Raw genomic sequence first — 13423 nt, 5'->3', positions numbered from 1 at the left:
TTTCCATCTTTATTACCAGATTTCACATTACTATTCAGACACAACTGCCTTTTACATTAGAACACAGTTATATTAAAAAATCATGAGCAGCGGGACTGCTCAATGGTGATATTGAAATATTTCATGACCAATATAACACAGTATTATGATTTATCAAGGATTTATTTTGCTAAAAACAAAGATACCAGAACCAGTCGGTTTAACGGAGATATTTAGTTATAAATATTTTTCATCGTAGGTTCTCAGATGTAAATATTTAGCAGTTGGGCTACATGTTATGATAGAAAGCTGAACACATTTCCATTTTACACACTGCTGGTTGTTCAAGAAAGACAATGTGAATGAGTTCTGAATTTCTGGGAAATTTCTGGGTGATTTGATACAGAATGGATTATATGAGAAAATAATGAAGGCTAATATAGGCATATATGTTGTTATAAGCCTTGTTGCAAATACTGCTGGCCTGAAAATAAGACTCGGTCAGTTTAGTGATGGGTGAATGTTCAAAGACAATGTGGTTGAATAGCTAAGCTGATGTTTACAGTTAATATTTATTTGATTATCTGGCACAGAAGAGGGAATGAATACCAAGAAAACCAAAATAAACAGAATAAAAACAAATATTGGCATTATAAGACCACGATTTCACAAATAGTCCAAAGATTGCATATAATTATGACCTCCTTGTGCTTTATATGGAAGAGTTTATGTTTGTTTCTTTTTAAGAAACTCTCTCTTTATAGGATGGTTTGCATGTGAGATGTTTCCATAGTCTAAGGTCTTATGAATCAAAGAGCTGACGTGATGGCCGGAGCTTGTGTGGGTTGTTCTGTTTCTCATTCAGGAGCAGAGTGTAGGTGATGAAATGAGTGGTCATAGTTGAAATGTGCCGTGATGTCTGAATTTGTAGGGGTGTGTCCTTGCCCTTGTGTCTGTGTGCACGGGTGTGGATTGTGGCCTGTTGAGTTCATTGACCATCATTAGAGTGATAGTGGGTCTGTTGTCATGCCACAATATCGTCAGTGTTAATGAGGGCTGTAGCCATCCAGCCAGAGCTTAATTACTCTGAAGACCCTTTATCTCTTCAACAGCCCAATACTAACCTCAATGGCTGCATATACACATGAACAGGAGTACACACCCAGTACACACACACACACACACACACACACACACACACACACACACACACACACACACACACACACACACAGGATCATCATTACACACCAAAGACGCTGGCTTTTAAAAAAAATCTTCCTCAGTTGCTTTATTCTGGAGCTCCTCCTCCGCTTCATGTCAACAGCTAGACGGCTGACTGCAGAGGAGTGACGGAGGGCTTAAGGGTCGAGGGGCATTCTCCACAGGGAGCAGCCTCTAACCCCCTGGGATGTCACCCCACGAGGGCTGCAGGGGCTGAAAGTCACTTGGTTTGTTAAATCCTAACTCAGACATCACGGCTTGTCAGAGATCTGTGCATCAGTGTTCGGCTCTGCCTGGTTCTTCAGCTCCACGGCATTTAACTCTACCTCTTTTTCTGTGGCCTCAGTTCAGAATTCAGCTGATGCTTTTTTAAAACTGTAGATGGAGCTAAAGAGCAAATTATCATAGAGGAAAGAAAAGATGTGGTGTTACAGTGATAAACTGTACAAACAGGATCTTTGCTCTACAAGTTTAGCTAATCGTCCTCTCCAGATACCTAAACAAATACGCTGAGATCACGTTATGCTGTTAGCAATTTGTGTTACACTTCTAAATGATTGCCTTCAGCCTTATAACAATACTCATAACTCACGAAGCTGTATAATTAATAGGGTACAAGTTTATTGCCACCTTATCTTTATTGTGGGAACCTACTGTAATGGGCATTGCGTCAACACTAATACAAAAAAAAAAAAGAACAGTAAGCGGTGTTTTCAGTTTTGCCTTCACTCAGCTGGGGTTTATAATGTTTGCTTTATGTGTTCTGTCCAGCTTCTTTGATGATCACTCTCTGCTTCCTGTTACATGGCTGCAGTTTCTTCACTTCATAGACATCTTTTTCTGAGATAGAGCATAGATAATCGGCGTTAGAGAGGCTGACGTTGGTTTCTGTGGTGATATCAGAGGCTAAATGTGTACCTGGCCGGGCTGCCTGTGGTTGAAAACAGACTGAAGCCAAACTGAAGAGAGTGAAGATGATGAAGGCAACGATGATGAAGGTCAGCTCAAAGCCAGTGAATGGCAGTTCCATCTACACAACTATACAACACAAAACAGGACTCATTTATATAGAGAAATGAAGAAATTACTCTTTGCCACAGTGTAGCTTCACTGTATAATTTTATGCTCTGGCACAGACAGAGCTACCACACAGGCTCATTTCCACGCCTAAAGCTGGAATTACTAAACCCACACTGGCAAAGCTGGAACATGCAGACTACTCATAGAAAGGATCTCTTTTTTTTATTTCTTTGCACAGTCGAGGAGCGTATCAGGTCACATTTCAGTGTGTGTTATACCTGTATAACCATGCACGTGACAAACAAACAATCTTGAATCTAGCTCACTAAACTTCTTGCTTCTAATTATACAGTCACCAACCACTATGTTGGGTATACCTGTTCAACTGCTTGTTATAGAAAATTTCTAGTCAGCCAGTTAGATGGCAGCAACTCAGTGGATTTAGGAATGTAGAAATGGTAAAGATGGCCTGCTGAAGTTCAAAGTGAGCATCAGAATGAGAAAGATAGGCGGTTTTAATCTTTTCAAATGTGTTATGTTGTCAAATGGGGGTCTGAGTATTTCAGAAACTGCTTAAATGCTAGGATTTTCCCACACAGCCATCTCTACGGTTCACAGAGAATGGTGAGAACTTTGAAAGAGATGCGCTACAGCAGCAGACTTCTGCCACTTCTGTCCTCTAAGAACAGGAGGCTATATTTCACACGGGCTCACCAAAATGTGACAATAGAACATTGTAAAAATGTTGCTGATCTGATGGATATCAATTTTAGCTGCAACATTTGGGTCACAGTTTGATGTCGTGTGAAATCATGGATCCATTTTGCCTTGTATCAACTGTTCAGGCTGCTGGTGGTGGGAGATGGGTTTTTTTTTGGCATGCTTTAGCCCATTAGTACCAACTGAGCATCTTTTTAAATGCCACAGTCTCCCTGAGTATTTTTGCTGACCATGTCCACTCTTTTATGATGACAGTGGACCTATCTTCTGGTGGCTGCTTTCAACATGATAACACACCATGTCACAAAGGTCAAATCATCTCAAACTGCTTTCTTGAAAATGACAATGAGTGCATTGTACTCAGGTGGCCTCCACAGTCACCAGACCTGAATCCGATAGAATGTGATTGAACGGAAGATCGGTATGTGCAACCGACAACTATCAGCCGTGTGATGCTATTGTGTCAGTATGAACAAATCATCAATCAATGTCAGGTTGAATTAAAGCGGTACTGTACCGCAAAATGAATACTAACATGTACCTAATGAAGTGGCTGGTAAGTGTATACTTCTAAGATTAAGTTATGGACTGTGTGTATTCATGAAAATGGAGCGCATTTTTAAATATTAAACAGTTTAATTCTCTGTGAACTGCCCAGCAAATCAGGCTGTAAATGAGTTCAGAAGACGATTTTTTTTTTTAAAGGCTTTTGCAATCCTTCGAGTGCAGTTCTGCGTGCACTGCCACCAGAGGGCCGTATAAACTTGGAATTGGCATTACATTCGAGACTTCTCTGCTTTATATTCAGCTTGAAATGTGAGAATTCACACAACCTCAGCAGTATCACCTGCTGGGTTTTTTAAAGTTAAGAAATGTACAGTGGTATCGCAGTATGAGTGGCAGGCTGAAACTCCAGGCGGGGCTCCCATGAATAAAACAGTCAGTGTGAAAAATCAAAGAAAAAAGTACAGTCACTGAAGTTTCAGGGACTTTCTGTGAACTTAACATCAGTGAATACATTTTTAATCTTCAGCAGAGTTTCAGAATCAAACATCCTTATATTCCATCCATTATATTCTTTTTGTTTTAACTCTTTAGCCATCACGTGTCAGGTAAGCAAAATAGTTATAGATTTACATGTTTATGAAAACACGGCTGTCAAACAAGAGCTGGTGCTGAATAACAGAGAGAGCATTTTTATGTTGTCACAGACAGGTTGAATGAATCAGTGTAGCCAACCACAGATGGCCTGTGAATGCCTACATTTTTCTCTCTGTAAATGTAGGCATTCACACTAGCGATAGCCTTTGAGCCTTGGCACAAGTGATTCATACTTCTCATTTCAATAGAGTGATCAGATGGCTCGCTCACAACCTGCCAAACACACCTTTTGTTTCTGACCTAGATTTTTCAACTGCCTTCCAGTATCAAAGGTAACCGTCAGTGGGTAGAAGAAAACATTCTTGAGCAACTCAAAGAGGAGGTACAAGAAAAGAGTGAATAAGAAGAAGAGCAGGCACGGTTAAGCTTTTAAAACTTACTGGTAGAAGCAGCTGCTTTCAGTTCTAGGTTAGATAAAACCCTTCTGTCTTCACACTCTCACAAAGAAAGCAGGCGTGAGATACTGACTTGACACTGTTTGTTAAAGCAGGCGTTTCTTTGTTCAGTCCTTTTTTTTTTTTCTTTTACAATGTGTAGTGTAGGCCACTCCCCTATGGCTCATCCTGGAGGCTATTAATGCAAGATCCTTTAACAAAGTACACATGCACTTATGTTCAGAGGTTATCAGTTCAACTTTTTTTCTGGTAACCAACAGGTTCACACAGGAGGGGGCTTTGACTGTCACATTCTCAGAGGGATGCTTTTCCCCTGTGAATCTTCTGTATCTGAATCATAACCCTCATCAAAGTCAGACAGTCAGCACATCGTTTTGTGGGTTTGTGTTAGTCTCTGCAGAAAATGGAAACAGAAAGTTTATTGCTTTGGTTTTTCACCTCAAAATGCAATACTTTATCACAGATCTGGTCACATAAAATAATAATGATTTATTAATAACATTTAAAAATTAATGTGATGCCAAACAAAATAATTTGACCATCTTTCATGTTGTAGGCTATTAAATATAAATGTTTAAAAAAAAATGGACCTATCATAATCGAATCTTAGAATTAAATGTAATTATGTATGTATATGTATATATATATAAATCTATAAAATATGATTTATACATTTGATAGAAATTGTGTGGGGTTCATTCATGATAGTAGATTGTAAATAGATATATAAGAATCTTATATCCTGCCTGGACAGTTTGTCTTGTGATCTAGTGGTAGATTTTTTATCTGAAGCATTCTCTAAGTGGAAGTATAAATGAAGCAATGGAAAAAAAATATAATACATTTAATATAATAATAATTTAATATCACTAAAACATAAAATATATAAAACAAAGCAGCAATTCCAGTCAAAGGAAGTACAAATGAAATACAAAGAGAACCTTATTGTGTGAAAATAAGGTTAAAGATAACGCTTCAAAGCTGAGGTTAATAATTAGACGGGTTTGTCTTGACAGGAGGAAGATATAGAAAGTTCAGTTATGTGTCTCAGTTATGTGGAAATAACTCTGTTATGTGGAAATCTCGTTAAACATGTGTGCCACACGTGCTTAATGCTTGCAGAGTTGACAAACTTCACTAAGTTGATGACAAAAATTTCCTATATGTATGAATGTATATATGTATTTATATATTATTATTATTTGAAATGTGTAATCATTTTTGAAGTACTTTGGTGCTCTAATATTTTGATATTTTACCTAAGTGTGAGTGCAGACGCTAAGTCACAGTCCAGACATTTGTGTATGTGTGTGTGTGTGTGTGTGTGTGTCTTAGTTGTACCATTTGACTGTCCACATTCCTCATTGAGCATCCCTCCAAGTGTGAAGAGGGCAAAAACCAGGAGAGAAAACATGATGGTCAGCATCTCCAGCTCAGCTAATGAAGAGGCCATCTATTTACGCCTGCTCCCACAGCTGTACATTGATAGTTTCATCAGTGAGATCATCCAACATCATATGACACAGCAATTGAAAATGAGGGAGAAACACTTACTTAGCGAAGTAAAGAAGCTTGTGGATGTTGATCATCACGCAGCAGCTGCATTACACAACACACACACACACACACACACATACACTTTATGTCCTCTCTCACACACTCTCTCTCTCTCTCTCTCTTTCTCTCTCTCTGCATCATGCACTTGCAAGAGCTGTGAAGAGCTGACTTACACATCTCAAGTTCTCAAGTTTAAGTGAGATCATATTAACCGTAATTATTAATGGTGCCCTGAGCCTCCCACAGTGTGTGTCTGTGTCTCTGTGTGTTTTACACAGAAAGTTCTAACTCCAAAAGCATGCATTTTGTTTTCAAGCATGTTGCTTTTCCTGCGTTTTGGTCTTAAACAGTGAGATGAAGAGCTTTGTGTTTCCTTCCCTCAATGAAGACATGCCTCAGTAACTGAAACTTTCTGTGGAAGAAAATGTTTTTTCTCAAGGCTTGTGATGTGGTAAAATTGTATGCTGAAACCATGCCCATCTTCAGTGCGAGCATCCAGTAAACACATGCTTGTATTCTTTTAAATGTACACTGACAAACTGAAGCTTTGCAGACTGTAACTGATAAAGGAATAGTGTTTGGAAAATGTGGAACCACAAAGAGTATTAATTCTGATTACCATTGCCATTATATGTTTTTGTGGTGATGTTTATTTTAGTATGTATGTGTCAGTAAAAAGGATGTGGGTGGACTTATCTAGGGCATTTCTTTGACCACCACTTCTTTAAAACCAAGGCTGTCACTGCTCTTAGCATGCAGTCGATGTTCTTGTGGTACAGCTCATGTGCTTTCTGCAAAAGAATCAGGAAATAAAAGCATAAGAACAGATAGTTTGAGCAGAGATATTATAGGAGCAATAGTCCTGAATTTAAAGCTTTTAGGGTACTTTTGGAACAGCAAAGATGCTGGTACAAGCAGAACAGGAGAATGAAAATAGAGGTTTTAAGATTGTATCCCAGGGTCATAGTCATCAAAATCAAAGCAAATGTAACTGTTGACTTTGTGCATTCAGTTTTAATCTCTTAAAATTAAAGTTAATTTAGATGGTGCTTTAAAATAAATCCACAAATAAGTGTCTGGAGTGGTTTTGGGAAGCTTCTGAATGCTGACACTTGCTGCTTGTCAAACTATGGGTCACTGCTCATGAAAATCATTCCACACAGGAAAATCTTGCAGTCTGGAGAAGTGAGAAACTAACAACCTGGAGACAGAAAGTTTAAGTTTAAGTTCAGTTCAACCAAAGCACAAGAGCATGTTCATTAAAAAAAAGAAGGATTTTAAAAGATTCAAACCACTTAACTTATAACCTATAATAATAAATAAAGTACTGTACATCCCAATGTAGTTTGGATGTAGGATATAGTTTTGAATGCTTTAATAAAAAAACAAAACACAAAAAACACCTTCTTTTGAGAATAAATGCTTGCTGATTATCCGTAAAAAGCCAAATATAGAACTATTTCTATGTCCCCTGAGATGTGCAGCTTGAATGCTGCTATTTGTAATCTTCTGAATTTTATTGTCCATGTAGGCAGTTTGTGAACTCCACACTAACTCTGTTGAAAAAATGGTGTCATGCAGTGATTCCGCAAGTCTTAAAAACCCTGTATTTGGTTAGAAATAATGCAAAAACAATGTATTTAAAAATAAATCTTATTTTTTCTTCTTATATGTTACGACCCGGCTCGAAATGACCGTAACAAGAGCGGGGTGTCCCACGCTTCCCACGCCCAAACAGACACAGCCACAGCATCGGACTTTTAACAATAGTTTATTCACAGTGTATAATTTCGGGGTGAGCTAAGGCCAACACAACAAACAAAACTCAACCTAGGCTTCAGTTCCCCTCTGACCTGTTCAAGGAAAAGAAAAGAAAGAAATAACACAGTCTGACCTCCCTGGTCTAAAAACACAGGAGAAAAGAAGGCTTCCCAAAATAATCGGCAGCTCACCCCTACTTGCTCCGCACTTCACACACATGCCCGACCTTTTAACCAAATAGCTACGGCCGCTCCGTCTGGACCTGAGGCAAGTGCACGGGAAGTCTGCCACACCCCCCCCCGCACCGCAGCTCTTCAGTCGCCCTTTTATAGTTCACGTCCACAGCAGGAACCAGTTACATCAGGCCGTTCCTTAGGTCCACCAATCACAGCCGAGCCCCTGCACAGGTGAATTTGCATACACACATTAAGAAACAAATAACCCACCAACACACGCACGTAACATTATACTTGATTGCAGCTATATTGTGTTAAACTACTAAAATCCTTATAAAAGCGAGTGTCTCATAATTTTACAGCTATTTCAAAATACCTTCACGCACATGCATCCATGTGTAAAAATACGTTTTTATACAGCTCTGTGCAATCCTTTGAAGGTAGCATAACATAAGCAGCATGGAAAGTGATAGGAAAACAGCATCTGCAGACTGTTCAAGTTTCTTTTAAGTGTTCTTTATTTTCTGGTGTCGCCTTTCAACAATTGTTCACCAAAACTTAAGAGCCTGGCAGTCAAAATCGCACCTGCTTCATACAGAATTCCATTCACATCTGAACCTCATTAACCTCTATCATTGAGAAAACAGGGTAGACTAAATAACACAGTCTAGACAAAGAAACAGGAATAAAATCATTGTAACGGTCTTTTGCATTTGATGTTTGTTGCATTTGATGTTTGTTGCATTTGATATTTGTTAAGCTGTATGTCTGGATTTTGTTCCTTTGCGCCCTCTGGTGGTGAACTGTGTAGGGTACAGCTTTGCTGTTTGGGTCTCCACCCAGCCACTTTTTCTTTTGCTAGCGCACATGGTGTCTGCATGCTGCAGCTCACAGTTAGCTCCACACATGGAGAAAATATCGTTTAAAGAGTGGAAATAATCGACAAAGAAGATGGAAGATAAGGCAATAAGGCCATAAAGAACTATTTAGCACCTCCTGGATGTCAGCTCACGAGGTTTGTGTATTTTAAATGTTTTATTTTCTGTAATTAAGGATTTTTGATTGATTGACACTACGTACAAGAGCGCATTTTGATGTGATGTTTTTGTTTTATTGTTTTGTCCGTGAGCAGTTCTCACGGGTTGCCAAGACCAGAATAAACCCTGTTTTATAACTACATCGTGCGTACGTCAATCCTTGAGGGTGCTACAGTGAGAACTCCGCTCTGCACGGGTAGATGAAGGACGCAGCCCCGCAGGAAAGCCAGGTGCCCCCAAAATAAGTGTTGCCTCAGTTAAAGGACTCAATATAATTAACCACAAGAAAGAGAAATAAAAAGGAAAAGGACTGTAAAAATAATTAAGATAAGTTTCCTTTTATAAATGAACAAAGGACTGGAATATTTCTTCTTTTTTCTTTCTTTCTCATTGTTTACATTTCTGCTGTTTAAGTGACTGATATTCATACAGTGTTAAGTTAATGTTGTGATGAGTAACCTGTGCATTGTGCATATGGTGGGCTTCAGCAGTTGCTGTAAGAAACAGTATTACTGGCTTGGACAAGATATGTAATGTGACTTAAGTATACACGTTAAGTGATGTTTAAGGAGTAATAGTAATTACTGTGCTTTAAAGTTGTAACAGTAAACGTAGATTAATATTCATTTGCTCCTCAACTACCAAATCAAATTTAAGCTGCTGCACCTTTACATTAAGGCTAAGTAAGATACACAAAAAAACCCCAAACCCCTCCAACAATGGCAGAGTTTGAGGCTAATCCAGAAGTCAGTGAAAAGGGTGATGTGGAACAACTTTCTGCAGATGAGCAACTACAAGCAGTTGAAGGCACAGCTGATGATGTTTCTACTACCTCACAAAGAGCACGACACAGCCAACGAGTCCGTACGTTGACGGAAAAGGGCAAAGAACTGTACGGTGAGCACATAAAGAAGGTTGCACATCGTTTCAGTGTGCGCTACGAGAAGTGGAAGGTTGTCATTAAGGATGCCAAAGGAGCTATAGATGGTCAATGCTCAAAGGATCTGCTACAAGAACATGTTTCCAAGGTTTTGAGTGCTTCTAAGGATGTGAATGCTGCCTATGATGACTTGAGACGTAATGAATCTCCAGATAGTGACACAAGACGAAGGATGGATACGTGTGAAGCCATAACAAAGACAATTATCGAATCTGTAAGAAAGTGTCCAAGCCCAAGTAGTGCGGAGGTTCAAAGAGATGAAGAACTTTGGAAGGACACTGAGTCTTCATCTAAATCCGTAGCCTCAGATGTGAAAAGTCAAAGGGATGAAAAATGGAAGGAGACTGATTCTATGCCTAAGTTAGAAGCCTCAGACAGGATGAGTGTTAAGTCACACCACACTAAGCTCTCTTCACATTCGAGGGTTTCCTCTAGACACTCCAGCTGGCTCTCGGCTAAAAGACAAGATGCAGCTGCTGAAGTTGCAGCAAATGAGGCTGCTCTCCAAGTTCTGCTTGAACAAGAAATCCATATGAAGGAAATTGAAAGGCAAGAAGCAGAAATAGCACAAAGACAAAAGGCTCTAGAAGCTAAGCGCAGAGAAGTAGAGCGACTTGAGACTGTAAAAAAGCTGAATGCAGCAAAGGCTCGACAGCGGGTGTATGAACAAAGTGAATGTTCAGATGAAGAAATATACAACCTACTTCACCACAGATCTGATAAGAAAAATGAAGTCAAGTCTGAAAACAATGACCAGCATATGAAACGGTGTTCCTCGCCACGAAATGTGACACCGCACCGAGAGGTGAACACAGAAGATCTGGTCAAAGCATTTGCAGTGTCTCTTAATGCAAGTCGTCTTCCGGTACCAGAGCCAACAATATTCAGTGGCGACCCTATCAGATATAATGATTGGAAAATTTCCTTTCAGACTCTGATTGACAGGAAAAATATACCAACTGAAGAGAAGACTTATTATCTGAGGAAATATGTAAGTGGACCTGCAAGGAAGGCAATAGAAGGCTACTTCCCGCTTGGCACAGAGTCTGCATACTATGCAGCATGGACAGTTCTCGAAGAGAGGTATGGCAATCCCTTCCTCGTAGCAAAGGCCTTCAGAGACAAACTTGATGCATGGCCTAAGATAAGCTCTAAAGGCAGTATGGAACTTCAAGCATTTGCTGACTTCCTTTGCTGCTGTAAGACAGCCATGTCGCAAATGAAGGGGCTTGAAGTGCTCAACGACTGCAATGAAAACCAAAAAATGCTTGCAAAACTTCCAGATTGGCTTACTTCAAGGTGGAACAGAAAGGTTACAGAAGTGCAAGAAGAGACTCACACCTTTCCAAGCTTCAGCCAATTTGTAGATTTCATCTCACGGGAAGCCAAAATTGCCTGTAATCCCATAACATCTCTCTTTGCTCTGAAGCCAAGTGAAACTGAAGGGGCAAAAACAACAAGGAACAGAGGCAATGGAGCAAAGGTGCTAGCAACTAACTCAAATGAAAGGACTGCTAGTGCTAGTTGTGTGTACTGTGAAAGGTCGGGTCACAGCCTACTTAAGTGTAGAAGGTTCATAAATGAGAGCATTGTTGAGAGACTAAAGTTTGTTCAAGACAAGAAGTTATGTTTTGGCTGTCTGAACTCTGGTCATCGCTCCAAAGATTGCGAAAGGAGAGAAACCTGTGACACATGTAATAAAAGACATCCAACATGTCTTCATGACAATCGCACGAAGGAAGACAGAACAAGGAGAAATCCACACAAGAACAGTGACAGGACAAGACAAACGAACTCAGATGTCTCACAAGACAACAGTGTCACACCAACAACAAGTGAAGCAACTTCTAACAGAGTCACGCAGAATGTTGACGACACTCACACATCTTCCATTATTCCAGTATGGGTGTCAACCAAAGGTGAGCCAGAGCGTGAAATTCTTGTGTACGCGCTCCTTGATACACAGAGCGATACAACCTTTATTCTTGAAGAAACGGCACAAGCTCTGCATATCAAAGGTGAATCGACTCAGCTAAAGCTCACTACCATGTCTTCAAGAAACACAGTTGTGTCCTGTCGCAAGCTCTCAGGTCTACAAGTCAGAGGGTTCTACTCAAATAAGACCATTTCCCTACCAGTGATGTATGCCAGAGACTTTATTCCCGCAAACCGAGATCACATTCCATCGCCTGCAACAGCTAGGGCATGGTCTCATCTTGAATGCATTGCAAGTGAGATCGCTCCACTACAAAGCTGTGATGTTGGTCTGCTGATTGGGTACAACTGCCCCCAAGCACTTGTTCCTCGTGAGATTGTGTCTGGAAAGGAAAATCATCCGTTTGCGCAAAGAACTGATCTGGGATGGAGTATTGTGGGTTATGGCAATCCATGGCTCGATTATGGAGACGCCTTCGGAATAAGTCACCAAGTCATTGTGAAGGAAGTGGTGCCTGACATTAATCCCTCTTCAAACCTCACCAAAAAGGTTCACTATGTCTACAGAACTCAAATAAAGGAAATGATCTCTCCCACAGAGGTCCTAAAGATGTTGGAGTCTGACTTTGTTGAGAAAGCACCAGAAGACACAAAGGTCTCTCAAGAAGATCTCAAATTTTTAACAAAAATGAAGGCCGGCATTAGGCACAAGGAGGATGGTCATTTTGAAATGCCACTCCCATTTAAGAGTGAAAGGCCGAACCTGCCAAACAACAAGGCATGTGCTATTCATCGCCTCAAATGTTTAGAAAAAAGGCTCAAGAGTAACAAGCAGTACTACATGGACTATAAGAAATTCATGGATGAGATCCTAGCCCATGGAGATGCTGAAAAGGTCACAGAGCAAGACATTGACAAGACACCAGTTTGGTACATCCCACACCATGGTGTGTATCATCCACAAAAACCCGGAAAGATTCGTGTCGTCTTTGATGCCTCTGCCAAGTTCCAAGGCGCTTCCTTAAATGACCATCTCCTCACTGGTCCAGAGCTAACAAACACCTTGCTCGGAGTCTAGTGTCGCTTCCGAAGAGGCCCAGTGGCTTTCATGTGTGACATCGAACGCATGTTCCACCAATTCCATGTGCATGCTCTCTCTAACTATGGCCTCAAGCATCTTGCAGCTGAAGGGGAAGGAAGTTTTAATGAAGAAACCATCAAGTTCATCACAACCAACTTCTATGTTGATGACGGACTAGCAAGTGTTGACACTGAAGATCAGGCAATACAGCTGGTTAATGAAGCACGCAAACTCTGCAGCATGGGCAAACTTCGGTTGCACAAGTTCATCTCAAACAGCACCAAAGTTCTAGCTTCGCTTCCGAAAGAAGAATGCGCTGCAGCTCACAAAGAGCTAGATATGGCACTCGGTGAAGTACATATGGAAAGAGCACTTGGCGTACAATGGTGTGTGGCATCAGATCAATTTCAGTTCAGAGTAGTTGTTAAGGAAAAACC

General features: G+C 40.2%; 1 protein-coding gene across 1 annotated transcript; it reads left to right on the top strand.

Annotated features, from left to right (window-relative positions):
* The first annotated feature begins 7016 nt into the window (after window positions 1-7016).
* LOC146385768 (uncharacterized) lies at window positions 7017-13423 on the top strand. The gene has a single exon (XM_084931686.1). It carries the CDS (start codon window positions 9750-9752, stop codon window positions 12981-12983), a length of 3234 nt encoding a protein of 1077 aa, XP_084787812.1. The 5' UTR covers window positions 7017-9749; the 3' UTR covers window positions 12984-13423.

The sequence above is a fragment of the Perissodus microlepis genome, chromosome 6, assembly GCF_051167445.1.
Source record: "Perissodus microlepis isolate ML-2025 ecotype Zambia chromosome 6, ASM5116744v1, whole genome shotgun sequence".
In the NCBI taxonomy this organism is placed as follows: Eukaryota; Metazoa; Chordata; class Actinopteri; order Cichliformes; family Cichlidae; genus Perissodus; species Perissodus microlepis.
Note: the sequence above shows the minus strand (reverse complement) of the source record. Positions and strands in the feature narration are given on the sequence as shown.

Bases quoted from the DNA above. Each gene is read 5' to 3' on its own strand.
- LOC146385768 (XM_084931686.1), top strand. From the start codon at position 9,750: ATGGCAGAGTTTGAGGCTAATCCAGAAGTCAGTGAAAAGGGTGATGTG.